The sequence below is a fragment of the Haliotis rufescens genome, unplaced genomic scaffold, assembly GCF_023055435.1.
Source record: "Haliotis rufescens isolate VD_foot unplaced genomic scaffold, xgHalRufe1.0.p SCAF_3, whole genome shotgun sequence".
Taxonomy (NCBI): domain Eukaryota; kingdom Metazoa; phylum Mollusca; class Gastropoda; order Lepetellida; family Haliotidae; genus Haliotis; species Haliotis rufescens.
Genome location: NW_025964001.1, coordinates 62,818,376 through 62,840,789, shown reverse-complemented (window position 1 = coordinate 62,840,789; position 22,414 = coordinate 62,818,376). Strand labels below are relative to the sequence as shown.

General features: G+C 41.9%; 1 protein-coding gene across 1 annotated transcript; it reads right to left on the bottom strand.

The window, feature by feature from the left end:
* Positions 1-243: 243 nt before the first annotated feature.
* Positions 244-21,177, bottom strand: LOC125384443 (probable 4-coumarate--CoA ligase 1). The gene is made up of 12 exons (XM_048403678.1): positions 21,106-21,177; positions 10,868-11,115; positions 9,618-9,825; positions 9,179-9,285; positions 6,908-7,110; positions 5,997-6,174; positions 5,133-5,304; positions 4,711-4,811; positions 3,731-3,875; positions 1,280-1,362; positions 565-724; positions 244-437 (listed from the first exon to the last, which is right to left on the bottom strand). The coding sequence occupies exons 2-12, from the start codon at positions 11,099-11,101 to the stop codon at positions 292-294; spliced, it is 1,737 nt and encodes a 578-aa protein (XP_048259635.1). The 5' UTR covers positions 11,102-11,115; positions 21,106-21,177; the 3' UTR covers positions 244-291.
* Positions 21,178-22,414: the final 1,237 nt, after the last annotated feature.

The window sequence follows — 22,414 nt, the reverse complement described above, 5'->3', positions numbered from 1 at the left end:
ATTTGGTATAGCTTGGGAGGGTGGAGTTACCACCTTCCCAAGCCCACAACTACCCCCCCCCCCCCCCCCCCCCCCCCCACACACACACACACACCTCACTTGCCCACCTGACCCGTGAAAATCCCGGGTAGACTCTATTATTTACAGACCACCGTCATATACCTGGAATATTGCTGAGTGCGGCGTCAAACAACAAACAAACAATCAAACAAATAAACAAAAACTCTCCAGCGAGGCCCCACCACCTTCCACAGCTAGGTTCTCTCCCACCCCCAGCCCACTTTCCCCCAGTTAGTTTCCCCACACTTTCTCCCGCTCCTGTCTGGACATGTTTCTTTCTCGGAGGAGCCTCCTGAGTATCTTGCCGCTGGGGTTCCGGGGGATGTTGTCGATGAACTCAACACCCCCCCGTATCTGCCTGTACGGTGCCACGTGATCTAGAACAGACGTAACATACATGCATAAACAACAATCACGCACAGAACATATAACTGGCGCAATACATTCTGGTTCACCAGCACAAGATGAGACCCTGGCCCAGAATGCAAGGAACAACACACTCACCTGCCACGAGGTCAGTGAGCTCCTTTTCAGTGACGCTCGGCTTGGCAACTACGAACGCTCGCGGCACTTCTCCGACGTCGGCTGTTGGTATTCCCACCACTGCTGCGTCTTCAACGTCCGGGTGGCTTAAAATGATGTTCTCAAGATGGCATGGCGAAATCTGCAACACATTTCACATTTCGTATTATAGTATTTTACTATGAAGTTTGGTAAATTAATGACTCATTATAAATTTGATTTTTGTTTAAATATCCAACACCTAAAAACCAGAACAACTCCAGATCCCAAACGCAGTCAACCGACCCAGCCCCTAAATCTGACCACGTCCTACACTTCGGCCCAATGAAACAAGGTGAGGTGAAATGGGGTTTAACGTCGCGTCCAAGATTATTGCACTTATATAGCGACGTGCATGCACGTGTGTGTTTTTGACTGCTTGTACTAGTCCGGACTGATGCAGAGTTATAGTGCAAGGTCACCGAGATAGGGGTGCCGCAGTTTAACATGAATACCCCTATCAGACGAAGTATACTGACTCCAAGCCGACCAGTCCTTTTTTTAGCCCCTTAATGCCGAGCGCCAGACAGGGTAACAACAAGTACCATCTTTTGGTATGACGCAGCCGGGGATCGAACCCCGGACCTTCCGCTTCCGGGCGGACGCACTACCACTAGACCACCGAAGCGGACACCCCAATGAAACAAACATGACCTACCTGATAGCCTTTGAACTTGATAATATCCTTCAGTCGGTCAACAATGTAATAGTGACCATCGTCGTCATAGAAACCAAGGTCTCCTGCATAAGAAAATCAAAGATGTCACAGGGTAGTACATCTTCCCGAGACAAGGGAGTTCACTTACTCTAAAATTCCAGTTTCCACCCTTGCCGGACTAGGCTGGAATTCCGAAGTTACATCTTGGCTGGACTAACGAGTCTATGCACAGCCCAATCAGAATCGCGTAACAAACTAGACAACCGGTTCGTAAAAAACGTGGATAGCAACGTGCAGATTTCAGTCGACTAGGCTATTTGCAAAGCATGTGTACCGTCAACTGGGCGTCGACAGACATTAATCTTTTCATGTTTAATCAAGGTGCTCAAGTGGTTTGATGCACTTCGCACAGACCCGTTTTATTACAATATAGACCTTGATTATCGATCAGATCGTCTTGACCGGGCGCCGCCATTTTATTTGAAGCAAATGCAAGTGATATGAGAGGTGGAATCTGATTGGTCAAAAGGTGGGATATAGAAGGGACATAACTCGTAATAGCCACTGGTGGCGCTACGATCGAGCCTGGAAATTCCAGCGCAGTTCGGCACAATCTCATTAAAATCAGATCTAAGTTCTCGCTGCCGCTAAACAAAGATCTGAGGACATCCCATTACGGGTCATGTCAGAACGACCTTTCATCCGACCAAAATCTAGTGCCAGTGCTAGCATCACCTGACCAAATCTGTCCAGGCAGCATTGCTTGTCCCAAGCCCGGCCTCGATAAGTGACCCTTTAACAAGCCGTTCCTCCCTACCCAACTCTATTAAAAAAGCTGTGTCCGCGCTTGAAACAACGGTGTAAACCTACATTTGATCACTCTCAGAAGTTCCGTCTGAGCTTCGTAATGAATCAAGACCGCCTCCGTGGTCTGTAGTGGATAGAACATCTGCCAGGAGAGCGGAAGGTCGTGGGTTCGATCTCTGGCCGCGTCATTTTAAAAGATCCGGTAGTGACCCTTTAACAAGCCGTTCCTCCCTACCCAACTCTATTAAAAAAGCTGTGTCCGCGCTTGAAACAACGGTGTAAACCTACATTTGATCACTCTCAGAAGTTCCGTCTGAGCTTCGTAATGAATCAAGACCGCCTCCGTGGTCTGTAGTGGATAGAACATCTGCCAGGAGAGCGGAAGGTCGTGGGTTCGATCTCTGGCCGCGTCATTTTAAAAGATCCGGTAGTGACCCTTTAACAAGCCGTTCCTCCCTACCCAACTCTATTAAAAAAGCTGTGTCCGCGCTTGAAACAACGGTGTAAACCTACATTTGATCACTCTCAGAAGTTCCGTCTGAGCTTCGTAATGAATCAAGACCGCCTCCGTGGTCTGTAGTGGATAGAACATCTGCCAGGAGAGCGGAAGGTCGTGGGTTCGATCTCTGGCCGCGTCATTTTAAAAGATCCGGTAGTGACCCTTTAACAAGCCGTTCCTCCCTACCCAACTCTATTAAAAAAGCTGTGTTCGCGCTTGAAACAACGGTGTAAACCTACATTTGATCACTCTCAGAAGTTCCGTCTGAGCTTCGTAATGAATCAAGACCGCCTCCGTGGTCTGTAGTGGATAGAACATCTGCCAGGAGAGCGGAAGGTCGTGGGTTCGATCTCTGGCCGCGTCATTTTAAAAGATCCGGTAGTGACCCTTTAACAAGCCGTTCCTCCCTACCCAACTCTATTAAAAAAGCTGTGTTCGCGCTTGAAACAACGGTGTAAACCTACATTTGATCACTCTCAGAAGTTCCGCCTGAGCTTCGTATTGAATCAAGACCGCCTCCGTTGTCTGTAGTGGATAGAACATCTGCCCGGAGAGCGGAAGGTCGTGGGTTCGATCTCTGGCCGCGTCATTTCAAAAGATCCGGGTAGAGAATAGGTCTTCAGCAACCCATGCTTGTCGTAAAAGGCGACTGCTCTTGTCGTAAGAGGCGTCAAACGGGATCGGTTGGTCAGGCCCGGTGGCTTGGTTGATGCATGTCATCGTATCCCAATTGCTTAGACTCGATTACTTACAGACCGCCGTCATATAACTGGAATGCTGCTGAGTGCAGCGTTAAACAGCAAACAAACAAACAATCTTGGGTACGGGTATAATCTGCCCTTTGCCATTAAATGCAGTTGTATAGACTGCACATGTAGTAGTAGTCTTTATTCAAGTGTATTGTAGGCCATAGGCCCATGATACAAACGGTAAGTGTGCAGTGGAAGTTCTGCACATATCATTATGTTTTTAGTCAACCTCTATACAACCAAACAAAGAAACTTGTTGCTACCCTGCCTGGCGCTCGGCATTAAAGGGCTAAAACAAGGAATGGTCGGCTCGGAGTCAGTATACTGTATCTGAGTGGGGTATTCTTGTTAAACTTCGACTCACCACCTAACATTGAACCATGTATGATCACGCACCTGTTCGGAGCCAAGCGTCTGAAGTGAAGGCCGCCTGGGTTGATGTTCTGTTGTTGAGGTATCCCATCATTACTTGCGGGCCCTTCACACAAACCTCCCCCTCCTCCCCCGGGCCGAGATCAGCCCCAGTCACAGGGTCGACAACCTGAAAACACGACACATCTTCATCAACAGAGTCACATAGTCACAGACCCGTGAAGATCCGGGGTAGAATAGGTCTTCAGCAACCCATACTTGCCGTAAACGGCGACTGAGCTTGTCGTAAGCTGAGACTAACAGGATCGGGTGGTCAGGCCTGCTGACTTGATTGAATCATGTCATTGTCTCCCAATTGTGTGGATCGATGCTCATGATGTCCAGACTCGATTATTTACAAACCGCCGTGATATAGCTGGAGTATTGCTGAATGCGGCGTTAAACAACAAACAAACCATACCAATTACGTGGATCGATGCTCATGATGTAAATCACTGGATTGTCTGGATTCGATTATTTACAGACCGCTGCCATATAGCTGGAATATTGACAGCGCTAGGACTGTCGTATGTCTGTCAGTGTATGGGAGTTACGATCGCCTTAGCGCTAAGATCGCTTTGTACAACGGCACCCTTGGCCTCGTTCCGCTGCGTCTGTCGTTTGTCTGTCAGTGTATGGGAGCAGTGATCGCCTTATCGCTAAGATCGCTATGTACAACGGCACCCTAGGCCTCGTTCCGCTGTGGCTGTCGTTTGTCTGCGTCAATGTATGGGAGTTACGATCGCCTTAGCGCTAAGATCGCTTCTTGGAACAAGACCATGTTGGTTTCACTGGGGTGATATACTCAGAAATGCGTCAATTCCGATTTTCCTCACATTTTCTTATTATTGAAATACATTTCAGGGCAGAGTGGAACCCAACTCACTCACACATCCACCCACCCACCAATCCTACCACCCACTCACTCACTCACTCACCCACCCACCCACCATCCATGGCCATACCTTGCTATGTGTAAGAGGCAGTGGTATTCCAACTGATCCGTGCTTGAAGAAGCCAGCTGGAGACACGTGGGTGGCTGGGCTTGCCTCAGTCATGCCATAGCCTGCATGATAGACAAACCAGGTTTAAATACGACGAGGAACATGTATAGCATAGAAGAGCTGCTATTCACATTTTACAAAATGGAAAATAATTACCTACATCAAAACATATGTCGTTTCATGTGTCATAGTTTTCACAGTTTTTCTTGTACACAGGACCCGTGAAGATCCGGGGTAGAATAGGTCTTCAGCAACCCATGTTTGCCGTGAAAGGCGACTATGCTCGTCGTCAGAGGCGACTAACGGGATCGGGTGGTCAGCCTCGCTGACTTGGTTGATGAATGTCATCCTACATACCTGTCTGAAGGTGTGACTCTACATACCCTGTCTGAGTCCGTTCAGCTTGAGCCTATCTATGAAGATTGTTGTGAGTTCTTTGCTGAGAGCCGCCGCGCCCGACAGTACTGTGTTGAAACTGCTCAGGTCGAATTTGTCCACCATTGGGTGCTTGGCCAGGAAGCTTATGACTGTTGGTGCGACTTGGGAAAACGTTACCTGAGACAGGAAGAACAAACAGTGTCACTTGCATATATGCTCACTGGGTACCGCGCAGGAAACTCGTTTGTCCAGAAAGAAAAGAAATAACCCAGGATACACCAGGATTGATGTCCAGGAAACAAATGTTATATTTGGGATAACACTTTCTTAGTCAAGTTCAGATTCTGGTTACTTTTTGGGTTGAGATCGGGCTTCGAACCCACACTGCCAGAGTGAGGCAAATAATCGCCAACCAGAAAGTCACATTTGTTCCCAAATACAACACATTTGACCACTTTCTAAAATAGCATTGTGTGTTGATAGCTTTCGGCCATGGGTGCCGTGACAATTGCCGTGCCGTGACAATTTACACTTGTCAGAGGGGTACACAAAGTACGTGATCTAGACTACCAGTTGTCGGATTTTTGTGGAAACCCCGGTGGCTGAGTGAGTTAGATTTAACGTTGTGTGCTGGCAATTAGGTGCCTCACTCTGGCAGTGTTGGTTGGAATCTGTACTTTACTAAGAAAGTGTTATCCCAAAAATAACATTACATTTGACCACTTTTTAAAATGGCATTGTGTGTTGATGGCCTAGGTGCCGTTGTACACAACAACGACTGTCGTAAGTCAATGTTAAGGTACGGGTGTTACGATCACCTTAGCGCTAAAATCGCTTTGTACAACGGCACCCGGGTGCTGAAGGCGTACCCGGTAGTGCTGCGCCGCCTGAAGAAAGTCCACGGGGTTGTATTTGGGCAGCACGACCGTCGGCACTCCTTGGACCAGAGGCAAACACACCCCGAGGACAATCCCAGCTATGTGCATTGTGGGTAGCGCACACAGAGTCATGTCCTGCTCACTCGACAGACGGAGGAATGCGGGATGCCTGCAAATATACAACCTTACTTCAGCATGTAGCGGTCATTTGTGCAATATAATGTTTTTTTTGGAGTGTTCCAGTGCCTGAGCTGACAAAGATCTACTATAGTGACGATGTCATTGAACAAATAAACATATCTCTGTAACTGAGATGACAGAGGTCTGCTAGTCTATTAATTTGGCAGTGCAGGAGTCTACACGGGTCTTAAGTTATGTTTTTTGGGACTTAATATACATCTTACTACCTGAACCTTAAGTGACCTACTATGGTGATTCTTAATTAATTCAATTCTTACTACCAAAGCATGCAGAGATCTATGATGGTTTGCGATTTATACACATTTTAATACCTTAAGTTACAAGAACCTAATTTGGTGTTTTTTTTAATAGAAATATTAATACCTTATCCTACAAAGATCTACTGTGTTGCTTTTGCTACTTATTAAAAATGGGACTGTTAGTTTGTTTGTTATTTAACGCCGCACTCAGCAATATTCCAGCTATATGACGGGGGTCTGTAAATAATCGAATCTGGACCAGACAATACAGTGATTGACATCATGAGCATCGATACAAAGCAATTTGGATACAACCAACCAACGCATTAACCAAATCAGCGAGCCTGACCACCCGATTACGTTAGTCGCCTCTGACGATAAGCAAAGTCGCCTTTTAAGGCAAGCATGGGTTGCTGAAGACCTATACTACGTGGGATCTTCACGGATCACAAATGGTATTACCTGAGTTGGCTGAGGTCGGATATGATGTTGGTATGGCTGAGCATGACGCCCTTTGGGAGGCCTGTGGTCCCGCTGGAGAAGGGAATCAGTGCCGTGGTGGAGTCCGGGTTGATGTGGATTCGAGGGTGAGATGGCAGGTGCTTGTTCTGCAGCAGGTTGGACAGAGGTCTACATCCGGGCGCCTCGCCTATGCAGATCACCTCCTGTGAGTATCAGAGAACATGGTCAGTCTAGACAGAGGTCTACATCCGGGCGCCTCGGCTGTTCAGATCACCTCCTGGGAGTATCGGAGAACATGGTCAGTCTTGACAGAGGTCTACATCCGGGCGCCTCGGCTATGCAGATCACCTCCTGTGAGTATCAGAGAACATGGTCAGTCTAGACAGAGGTCTACATCCGGGCGCCTCGGCTGTTCAGATCACCTCCAATGAGTATCAGAGAACATGGTCAGTCTAGACAGAGGTCTACATCCGGGCGCCTCGGCTGTTCAGATCACCTCCTGGGAGTATCAGAGAACATGGTCAGTCTTGTCAGAGGTCTACATCCGGGCGCCTCGGCTATGCAGATAACCTCCTGGGAGTATCAGAGAACATGGTCAGTCTAGACAGAGGTCTACATCCGGGCGCCTCGGCTATGCAGATAACCTCCTGGGAGTATCAGAGAACATGGTCAGTCTTGACAGAGGTCTACATCCGGGCGCCTCGGCTATGCAGATAACCTCCTGGGAGTATCAGAGAACATGGTCAGTCTAGACAGAGGTCTACATCTGGGCGCCTCGGCTGTTCAGATCACCACCGTCGGCTGTCGGAGTCCTGGTGAAAGTTAGCCAATGGGAGGATACGAAAAGAAGTGTTCATGATACTGTTACCTGCATTGTTAAATAATGCCAGTGAATTTACCTAGTTATTTCACTGTTTCAGTTATATGCTGTGGAAGAAAACACATGGCATGCTGTTTCTATTCCATGATTTATATAACGTGCAAGACACCGATGATCGTAGGCTGGAATCCCAGATTCTGGGTTCGTCAGCACAATACCCGCGCTCGTGGTCATCACATATGTGGTCAACGCTCACTCACATACCAAAAGACGCTAAGAAATGGTACTTCTTTTCATCTCGCATGGCAACCGGCATTAAGGGGATAAAACAAGGATTGGTCGGAACATGCACGCACATGCGCACGCATGAATTTCGCTATTTGACCCGTGAAGATCAGGGGTAGAATTGGTCTTCAGCAACGCATTATTGTCTAAAGAGGTGAGGGGGCACGGATGGCCCAGTCGTCAAAGGCGCCGCAATTCAGTGGGCAGAGCTGCGTCCCTAGGGCACGCCAGAAACCTATGATTGTGGGTTCGAATCACGGTTCGCCCCGATTATGTTTCTAGGTTTGTCAGCACCATACCCGTGCTCGTGGGTTTCAAGTGGTAAACGTCTGAGACATGCATCACTTCGGGCTTTCCTCCCACATTAAGCTGACACGCCTGATATAACTGAAATAATGTTAAAATACGGCGTTAAAACCAACTCACTCACTCACTCTAAAGAGCTGACAATGCTTGTTATTGGCGATAACGGGATCGGGTGGTCAGGCTTCTTGACTTAGTTGATGCATTTCATCGTATCCTAGACTCGATTATTTACAGACCGCCGTCATACAGCTGGAATATTCCTGAGTGTGGCGTTAAACAACAAACAAAGACTTCGCTATATAAGTGCAATAATCTTGAACGCGACGTTAAACCCTATTGAACCGCCCACCTACTCCAGCGAGCCAGGTTCCTATGATCGTGGATTAGAATCCAAGATTTGTCGCAGTTATGATTCTTGGTTCAGTCAACATACTCGTGCTCTTGGTTTTCACCGACGTGGGAAATGTGTACGACCTGCATCACTTCGGGTTTTCCTCCCACATGAAGCAGACACGTTGTATGACACTGTTCAAGTTTGCTGGTTTGTTTGTTGTTTAACGCCGCACTCAGCAATATTTCAGCTGTATGACGGCGCTCTGTAAATAATCGAATCTGAACCATTCAATCCAGTGATTGACATCATGAGCATCGATCCACGCAATTGGGATACGATGACATGCATTAACCAGGTCAGCGAGCCTGACCACCCGATCCCGTTAGTCGCCTCTTACGACAAGCATAGTCGCCTTTTACGGCAAGCATGGGTTGCTGAAGACCTATTCTAACCCGGATCTTCACGGTTCGTATAACACTGTTGAAGGGGGCGTCAAACCAACTCACTCACACATTCACTCACGCACCTGTGTATACGGCGAGAGGCAGGACGCTGCTAGTGCCGTGTCGGCGCAGTCGGGGGTTGTGATCAGGAGTCGGGATCGTGTCTGTCGCAGCTGGGACGCCAGGTCATCTTAAAAGGAAACAAACTTTCAATGCGTGATTTGAAACTAGAAGCTGGTTGTGTTAAGTGATTATAAAACTGTCAGCTATTGCTTTCTATTGTAAATATTAATTTTTCGCTTATGAAAGTCAGATCCTTAGAACTTCACAATCGTATTTCTGTTATAAACAAGATGGAAAATGGTTAAATGTGAGATCCTGTGTTCACGAATTACCGTATAATTTGTGATGACTCTAGGTGTTCGCGACACAACCATATATTAATTAAAACAGTTACAACCTTGGATTCGTTACTCACAGAGTACAAGTACACAATATTTGCAACAAACTAGGGTCAAATACCGGCAGTTAGCTGAGAGTTAGCTAAAGACAACGCTGCGCCGTTGTCGGTAACACTGCAAAACACGTGGGCGATTTCTGGGACGTTGGTGGCATACATGGTCACAATATCTCGGTGACGTAGCCCAAGATGGTAGAACGCTGATGTCAGCGTGTGGATGTCGTCCTGGAGACGGTCGAAGCTTATCCTTCTATCTGTCTTCCCATCTATCTGAGGAGTAAAACACACTTTGCCCATTATAACAGTCGTAGGGAAAGCACTACCGTATTCACTTAGTTCATGCACGCAGCAAAAGTGAGTGAGTGAATATGTTTTTACGCCGCGTTTTGCAATATTCCAGAAATTCCAGCGGAGGACATCAGAAATGGGCTTCAGACATTGTACCCATTTGCATGGGGAATCGAACCCGGGCCTTCGGCGTGACGAGCGAACGCTTTAACCACTAGGATACCCCACCGCCCCACGCAGCAAAAGCTCAACAAGGAATATATAATTTTAGTTTATACTTTTAAACATCTTAAAATCTAAAGTGTGACGGTTCACGACTACAATCATGCACGCCATGGACGTTTGCCGCCATTCTGACGAGACCAATAAGCACGGGGTATGGTTCTGACGGATCGATGGTCATAATCGGGTCGAACCTTGGATTCGAACGCACGAACACACTGAATGAGTTAGTTAGGTGTAACGCTGTTTTGAACAGTATTTCAGTTATGTCAGCGTGTAAGCTTGATGCTGGAGAAAGGCCCGAAATGAGGCAGGTCGTAGATATGTTCCGTCTTTGTAAAACCTACAAACAGCGGATCCTGAAACACTGACGGGGATGATCAACAGTCTCAGAAGCGTCAGTATCGTGAAAAGAGTGAGTTGAGTTGCCTTTTACGTACGCTTTTAGCAATATTCCAGCAATATCACGGCAGGGAGACACCCGATTTGGGCTTCACACATTGTACCAATGCGGGGAATCGAACCCTGTACACAGCGTGGCAAGAGAACGTTTTAACTACTAGGCTACCCCACCGCCCTTCGATATATTAAACTAATCCTGATTAGAAGAAGACTAATTGTGACTGAAACAAACAACTCCATTTAATTTGAAAAGGAGCCCCAGTAAGATGGGAGCTGAGCCTGTGGAAAATCTAGACTTGCTTCATTTAGGGCTATATCGTTACAATAAGGGCTGGACGGAGGGGAATATGATATGGTTTTGGGACTTTATTCCATAGTGCATTTATAATTGCAGCCTTACCAAAGCCGTGTTCTTGGCGTGCTTGCCAGCATCCTGGAGTAGGTAGTCTGCTATGGACAAGTCTTTGGGAACCACCACTCCGTTCTTGTTCAACTGGTCCTCGATGTGACCAGCTGACGAAAATAGTGATACGCCTTGCTTCAAGGGACCGTTCGCCCAGCGACCTGACGTCACAAGTTTGTGAAGCCCACATCCTCTGCTAAACAGAGCCCGCGTGACGTGAGCACGTGGCATCTCCAGGGGATGGTCTGAAAGCAGTACATGCTGACGTGATGCATGGTCAACAAAATGTTAAGTTATATCGCGGCCTGTCAGCTTAATGTGGGAGGAAAGCCCGAAGTATTGCAGGTCTCAGACGTTTACCAGTTCGGTGAGACCCACGAGCACGGGTATGGTGCTGACAAACCTAGAAACATAATCGGGGCGAACCGGGATTCGAACCCACAATCATAGGTTTCTGGCGTGCTTAAGGGACGCAACTCTGCACAGCGAATCGCGGCGCCTGAGAATACTGGGCCACCCTTGGCCCCCGTGATTTTACAAATGATTGAGTTAGATTTAACAAGTTAGGGCTATCTCAAATACAGCACAGATTAATGTGTGAGGGATGTGGACGGTGAAACCAACGACGGCGGATGTTGATGTTGACAACCGAAGGCCCATCACAATCATGGCGAATATGGGATTCTAACGCGCGATCAGCGGATCCTACCAGACATAAGGGACATAACTCTGGAAGTACAGACGAGAAAAAATCAACCATCCTTTTCTCCTTGGCCATATGCTATTCCGGCGCCTGTACGTATTATGACCCACGTTTGGCCTTCCCATCATGGCTTGTTATGTGTTTTGCGCATGATGTCAATCACTGGATTTTCTGGTCCAGATTAATTACAGACCGCCGTCATAAAGCTGGAATATTGCTGAGTTCGGCGTTAAAAACCAACAACAAAAAAACAAAGAAAAAAATGCTGTATGGGCATACTCCCTTCAGTGCAAATAGCTGGGCTAGCCGACAATATAAATAGCTGGGCTATCTGACAAAACAAATAAGTATGCTATCCGACAATACAAATAAGTATGCTATCCGACAATACAAATAAGTATGCTATCCAACAATACAAATAGATGGGAAATACGAACAGCTGGGCTACCCGACATTATACAGTTTCAGTTTTATATCTCTGAAAAAACACCAATGGTGGTACAAGAGTATACATATATATATATATATATATATATATATATATATATATATATATATATATATATATATATATATATACACAACATATAATATACAATGCAGATAAATATGGTAACAAGCCTAAAAAAACAAATTAAAAAAAAACTTTAAAAAAAAGAAGAAAAGAAGAAGAAAAAAAAGAAAATTAGATACCGTAACGTAATAATGTGTTCAAATGTACGATGAATCTGGCCAGATATAACAATTCTTTGGGGTGTAAAGATGGCGTTGTTGGAGAAGTGCTTCACACCTAAAAAGATAGAGAAATTCGTCTCCAACAGCAGATGAGTTGCATAGTGTGCAGACACGGTCTTCTCTCAGTAACCCTCTCCATCGGCCGGTTTCAATGGGCAAATGATGATTGGTCGGCGAAATTGTAAAATAGGGCAAGAAGATAGTTGTGGGAAGTAATAGACATTTTTCGAATTTGGTAATTCTTTTAAATGTTGGTAGTATAAAATTTTTGAACTTGATAATATACATTCTCGCCACTGTTGAATAAATTGGTTTTCGACCTTTGAAACCAGCCATGAAGTAGAGCAAATAGACGGGTTTATGAATACTTCTGACAGTCCGACATCGTTTAATATTTTTTTTACTGTAGCTATCCACTTAAACGATTTTGCGTTTGCATCATAGTCTTTTATCAAAAAATTATATAAAATATTAGATAACTTTGTGGGTCCGTTACAATTCGTTAGTTTATGCCAGAAGGAAAATAATCATCCGTTTAAATACTTTAATTTTGAGGGGTTCCCTGCCAAGTTCCCCATAAACCATAAATTGGGTGTTGAATTCCTCAGACCAGTTACTATTTTTAAAAATTTCAATTGCATTTTCTCTATTATTTCTAAATTTTCAAAACCCCATATTTCGGAGCAGTAGAGAAGTAATGGCACTACCATCACATCAAACGTCTTCAATAAACAATCTAATGGTAGGTTAATTAACATTTCGTGCTCTTTTTATTAAGCAGTACATTGCTTTTGTCGCGTTTGCTCTTAGTGATTTCATACAAAACACAAGTTGTCTATTTCTGTGAAGATTTATACCTAAATATGTATAATTATCAACAATCTCCAGTATCTTTCCCCCCCAAAAAAATATTGATTTGGTTGATTTGGCTGGACCCCCTCTAAAGATTTTTATTTTTGTTTTTGAGATATTTACGTTTAGCTTCCATTGTAAACAATATTGATTAAAGGAATCTAATGATTTTTGTAATCCAGATTGGGTATAGCTAAATATGTCTGTATCGTCTGCGTAGAGTAATGCAAAAATATGTAACCAAACTGTGATGTCATTCCCTGATATACAATCAAATGAGATCCATTGGCATCCTTGTTTTGTAAGATACGATTCAAGATCATTTAAAAATATTGAAAACAGTAGTGGTGATAGATTTTCGCCCTGTCTAAGACCTGATTGGAAGTACAAAAGTACTCTGATTCTGCATTATTTGATTGTAACATTGATTTAATATTACTGTACATATTTTTAACTAAAATAAGAAATCGGCCCTCAATTCCACTGTTTTGCATTTTAGACCACAATCCTACTCTCCAGACAGTATCAAATGCTTTTGTAAAATCTATGCACGCACAATAAAGTATTTTTTTACAGTTTCAAAATATGCATCAACGAATGGATAATGAATATATTATCAGCAGTTTGAAATTGTTTCCTAAGTCCCGACTGTGCTGGAGTTAGGATATTATTGGCATCTAGAAATTTTGTCAGTCGTTCGTTTAGGATACTGGTGAATAGTTTTTCGAAACAGCTTAATATCGTCATGGGTCTATACGAGTTTGGATCAGATGGATCGCCTTTATTTTTGAAGATAGGTTTTATAATTCCCGAGAGCCACGTTTCAGGGATTACACCACATGAGAGTACACGATTGAAAAATTCCGAATATAGTTTGGCAAGTACTCCAATGCTATCTATTATATGATCATTCACGACAAAATCTAGCCCAGAAGCCTTATTTCTTTTAAGTTTCTTTGCAGCCTGTATAATTTCTTCAGTCGTTATGTCATCGTTTAAGATTATACAATCATACACCGGTGTTGCAGTTGCACATCTTTCTAATTCAGAGTCATCAATTTTGTTTTCATTTAAGTTTTTATAAAAATTATAGAAGGAATTTATATCAGGAGCTTTCGGATTTCTTTCTTTCTTACATCCTGTTAGGATCTGCCAAAATTCTTTAGGCGAGTGGTGAAGGTTTTGGCGAAAAGTCTAATTTAAATTGTCTTTATATTTACGTATAATTTTATCTATACATTTCTTGTAAGCCTTTGCTTCTTGGTGATATGCCAATTTATTAAATACTGTTTTCGATTTTTAAGACGCCTTTTTGCTTTATTAAATTTCTTACGGGATCGTCTGCATTCTATTCCGAACCAAGGTTTATCTTTTTCGCGTTGTCTGTATCTAACACTGTTTTCTCTGACTCCGAATGTTGCGCGTGGAGCGTTAACAAGCACGTGCGCGATTTCATTCGCGAGTCTGTTTACACTCGGCGGGTCGCCGTGACCTGCCCGTGCTTCGTGCACAGTCTTCATCAGTTTATTTATCTGTTCAACATTTACATTTGTTTGTAATGTTTAGGTTTGTTAGCGGCATTTGAATAGATGCAAGGTAGGCCTTTACATGGATTACTTACAGGAGGTTTGACGGCGCTAAGTGTAAAGGTGAGAAGTGCATGTCTGAGTAGAGGGGTGAGTGGTCAATTATATTAAAATCAGAAAAGAGCGGAAGGCACATTTGCGATACGAAAACATAGCCGATAACACTTTTATCTTTACATGTTGTTTTACCTATCATTTTATTATTTCCTAGCCTGCCATTACCAATAAACAGATTTAAATATTTACAGATTTCAATAAGTTTAAAGCCAAAGTTATTTATTCTTGTTTGTTCTGTGTTGCTCTCACGCGTGGCAACCCAAGTTCACCGAGCACAGATTCAGGGTTAAGTTCTGATCTAATTTCATCAATATCCAAATTAAATTCTTCGATTATGTATTCATCAAGAATTTCGTACTCGCATAGATTATTTGTCCGGGCATTAAAGTACCCAATTAAACCGACATACTCACATAATATTAATTATTGATTGCTCAGTTTCATAAAACGTATCGTTTGTAATATACTTTGATCCCTTGGGTGGGATATAAACAGTCCCCAAGTACAGATCCTGATCAAACTAAATAGTTTTTTTTACAAAAATTAGTCCAAAGAATGTAATCGCATTTTTCTTCAGTAACGGATATATAATCTCTATATTTACTTTTATATGCTACACCTAGGCCCTATTCTGAAGAAAAAGAGTATATCCGGGGATATTTAACTCATCCAAACTGTTTGTTTTCGTTTCATGAAATCCAATTATGTCCCTTTTAGCTATCAGGTCAATAAATTCCTTAAATAAATTGTCGTCATATAGCTGGAATATTGCTGAGAGTGTCGTTAAACAACAAACAACAAACAAACATCATCATCATCATCATCATCATCATCATCATTGCCATCTTATCAACAACAACATGTGCAACAACATTGGCATCATTATCACAATTACTGGCAAACTCAGAACCATGATTTACAGCATTTATATTATTAAGTACAGATTTGATTTTCAATAATTTACATGAAATCTTTGCTTCATGGGCTACAGGCATAATTCAGGACATCTGTGACATCATTGGTAATAGGTACATCTGTGTTTGTATATGTTTTGGTGAAAATATTAACATCAGTTAAATTGGTTTCCTTATTTAAGGAAACTTGGTTATTCAGAATATTTACAGAGTCCATTGTATCATACATACTGTAAACACCATTTGATTTGCTTGGTACATTTATCTTTAAGGATTCCCTGGACTCATGTGTAATTTGTGTGTGGTCTATGGTTTTCAGAATATCGGATAGATTGTGAGCATGATTTGTGTTTTCTGTTGAATTAACTATTACATTTACATCAGAACAATTGTCAAGATTACATACAGTAGGGGCACAGTTAATCAGTGCATTTGAAGAGTTCACGTTATCAAGTACTTGATAACATTAGTGTTTACAGTTGTTTGACTTGAGATATTTACCCAAGAGTGTGTGTGGTTATTTGGGACAAACTTAGGGTTATTACACATAACTTCTCTGTCAGTAACATTTGGATTTACATTAAGTTTATATTGAATATGTTCTCAGAGTTTTTATTTAGCATGTATATGGTAGAAACATCATTCTCACTCCCCTCTGCATGTACCTCTTTATTGATAAATGTTGTAATTTGAGCACTTACTTCGACATCTGTTATTTTATTACCTGTGATACAAGTGTGATTATCCAAAGCCTCTGCAACAGGCATATCATCACATATATTGTCATCATATCTGTTTGCATTTAATTGAGTTGAGGTATTTACCTGGCCTTTTGGAATATTATCATAATCAACAACATTATTTTCAACAGCTTTGACGTCAATGTCACAATTATCAGTAAACTCTGAGTCATGACCTACAGCTGTTACATTATTAAACATCTGTGTTTGCCATTGGTTTACATGAGATACTTTCTTCATGAACTCTGTTAAAAGTAACTTGGATACAGGTGGGATAGTTCAGTACATCTGTGACATCAACGTTATTAGGTACATCTTTGTTTGCCATTGGTGTACATGACATACTTTCTTCATGAACTGTGTTAAAAGTAACTTGGATACAGGTGGGATAGTTCAGTACATCTGTGACATCAATGTTATTAGGTACATCTGTGTTTGCCATTGGTGTACATGACATACTTTCTTCATGAACTGTGTTAAAAGTAACTTGGATACAGGTGGGATAGTTCAGTACATCTGTGACATCAACGTTATTAGGTACATCTTTGTTTGCCATTGGTGTACATGACATACTTTCTTCATGAACTGTGTTAAAAGTAACTTGGATACAGGTGGGATAGTTCCGTACATCTGTGACATCAATGTTATTAGGAACAAATGTGTTTGCCATTGGTGTACATGACATACTTTCTTCATGAACTGTGTTAAAAGTAACTTGGATACAGGTGGGATAGTTCAGTACATCTGTGACATCAATGTTATTAGGTACATCTGTGTTTGCCATTGGTTTACATGACATACTTTCTTCATGAACTCTGTTAAAAGTAACTTGGATACAGGTGGGATAGTTCAGTACATCTGTGACATCAATGTTATTAGGTACATCTGTGTTTGCCATTGGTTTACATGACATACTTTCTTCATGAACTGTGTTAAAAGTAACTTGGATACAGGTGGGATAGTTCCGTACATCTGTGACATCAATGTTATTGGGTACATCTGTGTTTGCCATTGGTTTACATGACATACTTTCTTCATGAACTGTGTTAAAAGTAACTTGGATACAGGTGGGATAGTTCCGTACATCTGTGACATCAATGTTATTAGGAACAAATGTGTTTGCCATTGGTTTACATGACATACTTTCTTCATGAACTGTGTTAAAAGTAACTTGGATACAGATGGGATAGTTCAGTACATCTGTGACATCAATGTTATTAGGTACATCTGTGTTTACCATTGGTTTGCATGACATACTTTCATCATGAAATCTGTTAAAAGTAACTTGGATACAGGTGGGATAGTTCAGTACATCTGTGACATCAATGTTATTAGGAACAAATGTGTTTGCCATTGGTGTACATGACATACTTTCTTCATGAACTCTGTTAAAAGTAACTTGGATACAGATGGGATAGTTCAGCACATCTGTGACATCAATGTTATTAGGTACATCTGTGTTTGCCATTGGTTTACATGACATACTTTCTTCATGAACTCTGTTAAAAGTAACTTGGATACAGGTGGGATAGTTCAGTACATCTGTGACATCAATGTTATTAGGAACAAATGTGTTTGCCATTGGTGTACATGACATACTTTCTTCATGAACTCTGTTAAAAGTAACTTGGATACAGGTGGGATAGTTCAGCACATCTGTGACATCAATGTTATTAGGTACATCTGTGTTTGCCATTGGTTTACATGACATACTTTCTTCATGAACTCTGTTAAAAGTAACTTGGATACAGGTGGGATAGTTCAGTACATCTGTGACATCAATGTTATTAGGAACATCTGTGTTTGCCATTGGTTTACATGACATACTTTCTTCATGAACTCTGTTAAAAGTAACTTCGATACAGGTGGGATAGTTCAGTACATCTGTGACATCAATGTTATTAGGTACATCTGTGTTTGCCATTGGTTTACATGACATACTTTCTTCATGAACTCTGTTAAAAGTAACTTGGATACAGGTGGGATAGTTCAGTACATCTGTGACATCAATGTTATTAGGAACATCTGTGTTTGCCATTGGTTTACATGACATACTTTCTTCATGAACTCTGTTAAAAGTAACTTCGATACAGGTGGGATAGTTCAGTACATCTGTGACATCAATGTTATTAGGTACATCTGTGTTTGCCGTTGGTTTACATGACATACTTTCTTCATGAACTCTGTTAAAAGTAACTTGGATACAGGTGGGATAGTTCAGTACATCTGTGACATCAATGTTATTAGGTACATCTGTGTTTGCCATTGGTTTACATGACATACTTTCTTCATGAACTCTGTTAAAAGTAACTTGGATACAGGTGGGATAGTTAGGTACATCTGTGACATCAATGTTATTAGGTACATCTGTGTTTGCCATTGGTTTACATGACATACTTTCTTCATGAACTCTGTTAAAAGTAACTTGGATACAGGTGGGATAGTTCAGTACATCTGTGACATCAATGTTATTAGGAACAAATGTGTTTGCCATTGGTGTACATGACATACTTTCTTCATGAACTCTGTTAAAAGTAACTTGGATACAGGTGGGATAGTTCAGTACATCTGTGACATCAATGTTATTAGGAACAAATGTGTTTGCCATTGGTTTGCATGACATACTTTCTTCATGAACTCTGTTAAAAGTAACTTGGATACAGATGGGATAGTTCAGCACATCTGTGACATCAATGTTATTAGGTACATCTGTGTTTGCCATTGGTTTGCATGACATACTTTCTTCATGAACTCTGTTAAAAGTAACTTGGATACAGGTGGGATAGTTCAGTACATCTGTGACATCAATGTTATTAGGTACATCTGTGTTTGCCATTGGTGTACATGACATACTTTCTTCATGAACTCTGTTAAAAGTAACTTGGATACAGGTGGGATAGTTCAGTACATCTGTGACATCAATGTTATTAGGTACATCTGTGTTTGCCGTTGGTTTACATGACATACTTTCTTCATGAACTGTGTTAAAAGTAACTTGGATACAGGTGGGATAGTTCAGTACATCTGTGGCATCAATGTTATTAGGAACAAATGTGTTTGCCATTGGTGTACATGACATACTTTCTTCATGAACTCTGTTAAAAGTAACTTGGATACAGGTGGGATAGTTCAGTACATCTGTGACATCAATGTTATTAGGTACATCTGTGTTTGCCGTTGGTTTACATGACATACTTTCTTCATGAACTCTGTTAAAAGTAACTTGGGTACAGGTGGGATAGTTCAGTACATCTGTGACATCCTCATTTTTAATTCTATCGATATAAAGTTCCTGAGGAGCTTTTCACATTCTTCGAAGTCTGATTGGGTTTCTGACTCTGGTATGTTGTTGAAGATCAGGTTGTCTCGCATATAACGACATTTCAAGTCGATGAGAGCTTCCTTGAGGTGTGTCTTTTCTTGCTGCAGTTTCTGTATAAGTGGGGTGTGAGCCGAAACTGAATCTTTTATTGACGATGTCTTTTTCCATGTGAACTTTACATTCTCTCCATTCATCAAAACTGGAGCTCACATAGTTTAAGCCTTCTTCTTGGCTGTTTACTTTTTCTTTAGTTGATCAATCAATTTCTTGTACTTTTAGCTCAAGATGGAGGAGTTTGGTGTTCATGTTTGCAGTTGAAACTTCAATGGAATCTAGTTTTGGGAGCTTGCTGTTCATTGTGTTCAGCGTTGCCAGGATCAGAGAATTAAAGTCAGTTGGGGGTACTTGATTATCGTTAGTTTGTTCTGGTTGAGGTAGGGAATATTCAAGTGAAGAGTCATTCAATGTTTTAAGTGACTGCTGTACAATGCTACTTGTTGTACCAGCGCTCATCGTGACTTGTGGGACTGTACGTTCTGGGGTGTCACATATATTCGTATCAGACTCGGCTGTCTCACCGACGAGGAGGACTGCTTCTTACGTTTTCTGTTCTTGGTCATGTTCCTACATGGTAAGTAGACATCCATATGTATGTTCAGTGCATTTGGTTACAAGAAAACCACGTTTCAGGTGTCCAATTAATGTAACGTATTGCAGCACGACGAAACCGCAGCATGCTCCCGCCCTAAATAGCTGGGCTATCCGACATTATAAATAGCACGGCTATCCGACAACACAAAGAGCTGGGCTACCCGACATTATAAATAGCTGGGCTATCCGACAACACAAATAGCTGGGCTACCCGACATTATAAATAGCTGGGCTATCCGACAACACAAATAGCTGGGCTACCCGACATTATAAATAGCTGGGCTATCTGGCATTACAAATAGCTGGGCTATCCTACAATGTAAAAAGTGAGGCTACCCTGACAGCCTAAATACTAGTAGCTGGACCGTGCAGAACAGGGCAATAACTGTTATCATGGATATATTTTCTGCCAGAAAAGCCTATCGAAGGGCTACTAGTCTATTCTACTATTTGGCATATTATTGGCTGACGAATTATCCTAATTATTATATGATGCAGGAATGTTGGTGTTGTTTAACATATGGGTATAAAACTTCATATCACTGACAAGCATGTCGCAATGGGCAGCTCGCCATTTAGGACTTTATTCAGTGATATTGGAACTGATCTTATCAATATCCTTTATGACCTTTTATAGATCACCATACGCAGTAGAGTACAGAATTGTTTACGTACCTCGTTGCTGAGCCCCTAAGACACTCCGGTTTCCTAGATTTTAGCACGTTTCCACACACGGGAATTAGTTCCATACACCGAGTGTCATCAATGTCTGCGCTGATACCGTAGACTTAAATTCCCATAATACATTGCCACCAACAATACTAGTGTATACTCCAATTAACGCTTATAGAATGCTCACATGTGTCGTTGTAGTGACCTATTCAGTTATCTAGTACTGTGGGGTTAACACTTTGACACAGTTGGGAAATGCGATGTACGTACAGTTGTCACTGAAGGTAAGATAAGCAGTATTCCGATAACACGCAATGAGGTGTGTATACCGACGCGGGCATTTTCCCTTTACGTTATATAGAGTTACCTCCAATTCTTTAAAGCTGCGATGGATTACCTGAAGGTTGCAGCAGTATAGGAGAACTACCATATATGTTACACGTATGGGGGCCACTGGAAGAGCCGAACGAATCTATAGAAGTTTGGTTAAAGGTTATTTATGGGCCGCTTCTTTCACTTTATTGTCTGGAAGTGGTTACCGTATTTGACATAATAAGCACCCACGACGATATTTGCATATATATTGACTTGTGAACAATCACAATTTTCACCCTTTCTGATTGATCAATGTACAGAAGACTTATTTATTCGTGTAATTATGGGCAATCAAATTCTCGAAAATATATCAATAGTGTATAAATACGCACATATTCTTCTTTTATATCATTTCAGCCTGTCGGCATAAACCACAAAATTTACAATCTTTCAACTCTGTTTTTTATCTCACCAAAATTATATTCTAATAAGAGCCCCCTATTTCTAATTGTGAGAGCGCGCTGGGTGCTTATTACGTCTAATACGGTAATACGTTTTCATAAATCAACAATGATGTATTGATCTCAAGAATTCGACATAGTTAAATCTCAGAATGTTTTTTTTTGGCTGTCTTATAAATGATTTATAAATATAACCAAATGATATTTTGGAAATCACAAATTCATATATATTCAGTGATATCAATAAATCAGTTTGAACATTGTAGCCATGTTTTCATTTAATGTTCGATGATAATATATAAAATATAGACTCAGTGACAGCAGCTATCATGCAGAAACACCCCTGTCACCCTTCTTTCTCTCCCAATCCCCCCGTCCCTAAATTCGAGCTTTCCTCCTACGTAAAGCTGCCACTCCGTGGTATAACTGAAATTTTCAAAACGGTGTTAAACTTAACCTAAAGCACGCACGTGTGCACGCATAAAGAAAGCACTACATTGCGTTTTTTTGACGCAACGCAACGCATGGCGATTTTC

What these genes read in the sequence shown, in the direction of transcription:
- LOC125384443 (XM_048403678.1), bottom strand. Translation starts at nt 11,101, where the DNA reads ATGCCACGTGCTCACGTCACGCGGGCTCTGTTTAGCAGAGGATGTGGG. An exon ending in AGACGCTTGGCTCCGAACAG is followed by an intron (nt 1,363 to 3,730) that starts GTGCGTGATCAT and finishes TTTCTTATGCAG; the next exon opens with GAGACCTTGGTTTCTATGAC. An exon ending in GCTCACTGACCTCGTGGCAG is followed by an intron (nt 438 to 564) that starts GTGAGTGTGTTG and finishes CGTCTGTTCTAG; the next exon opens with ATCACGTGGCACCGTACAGG.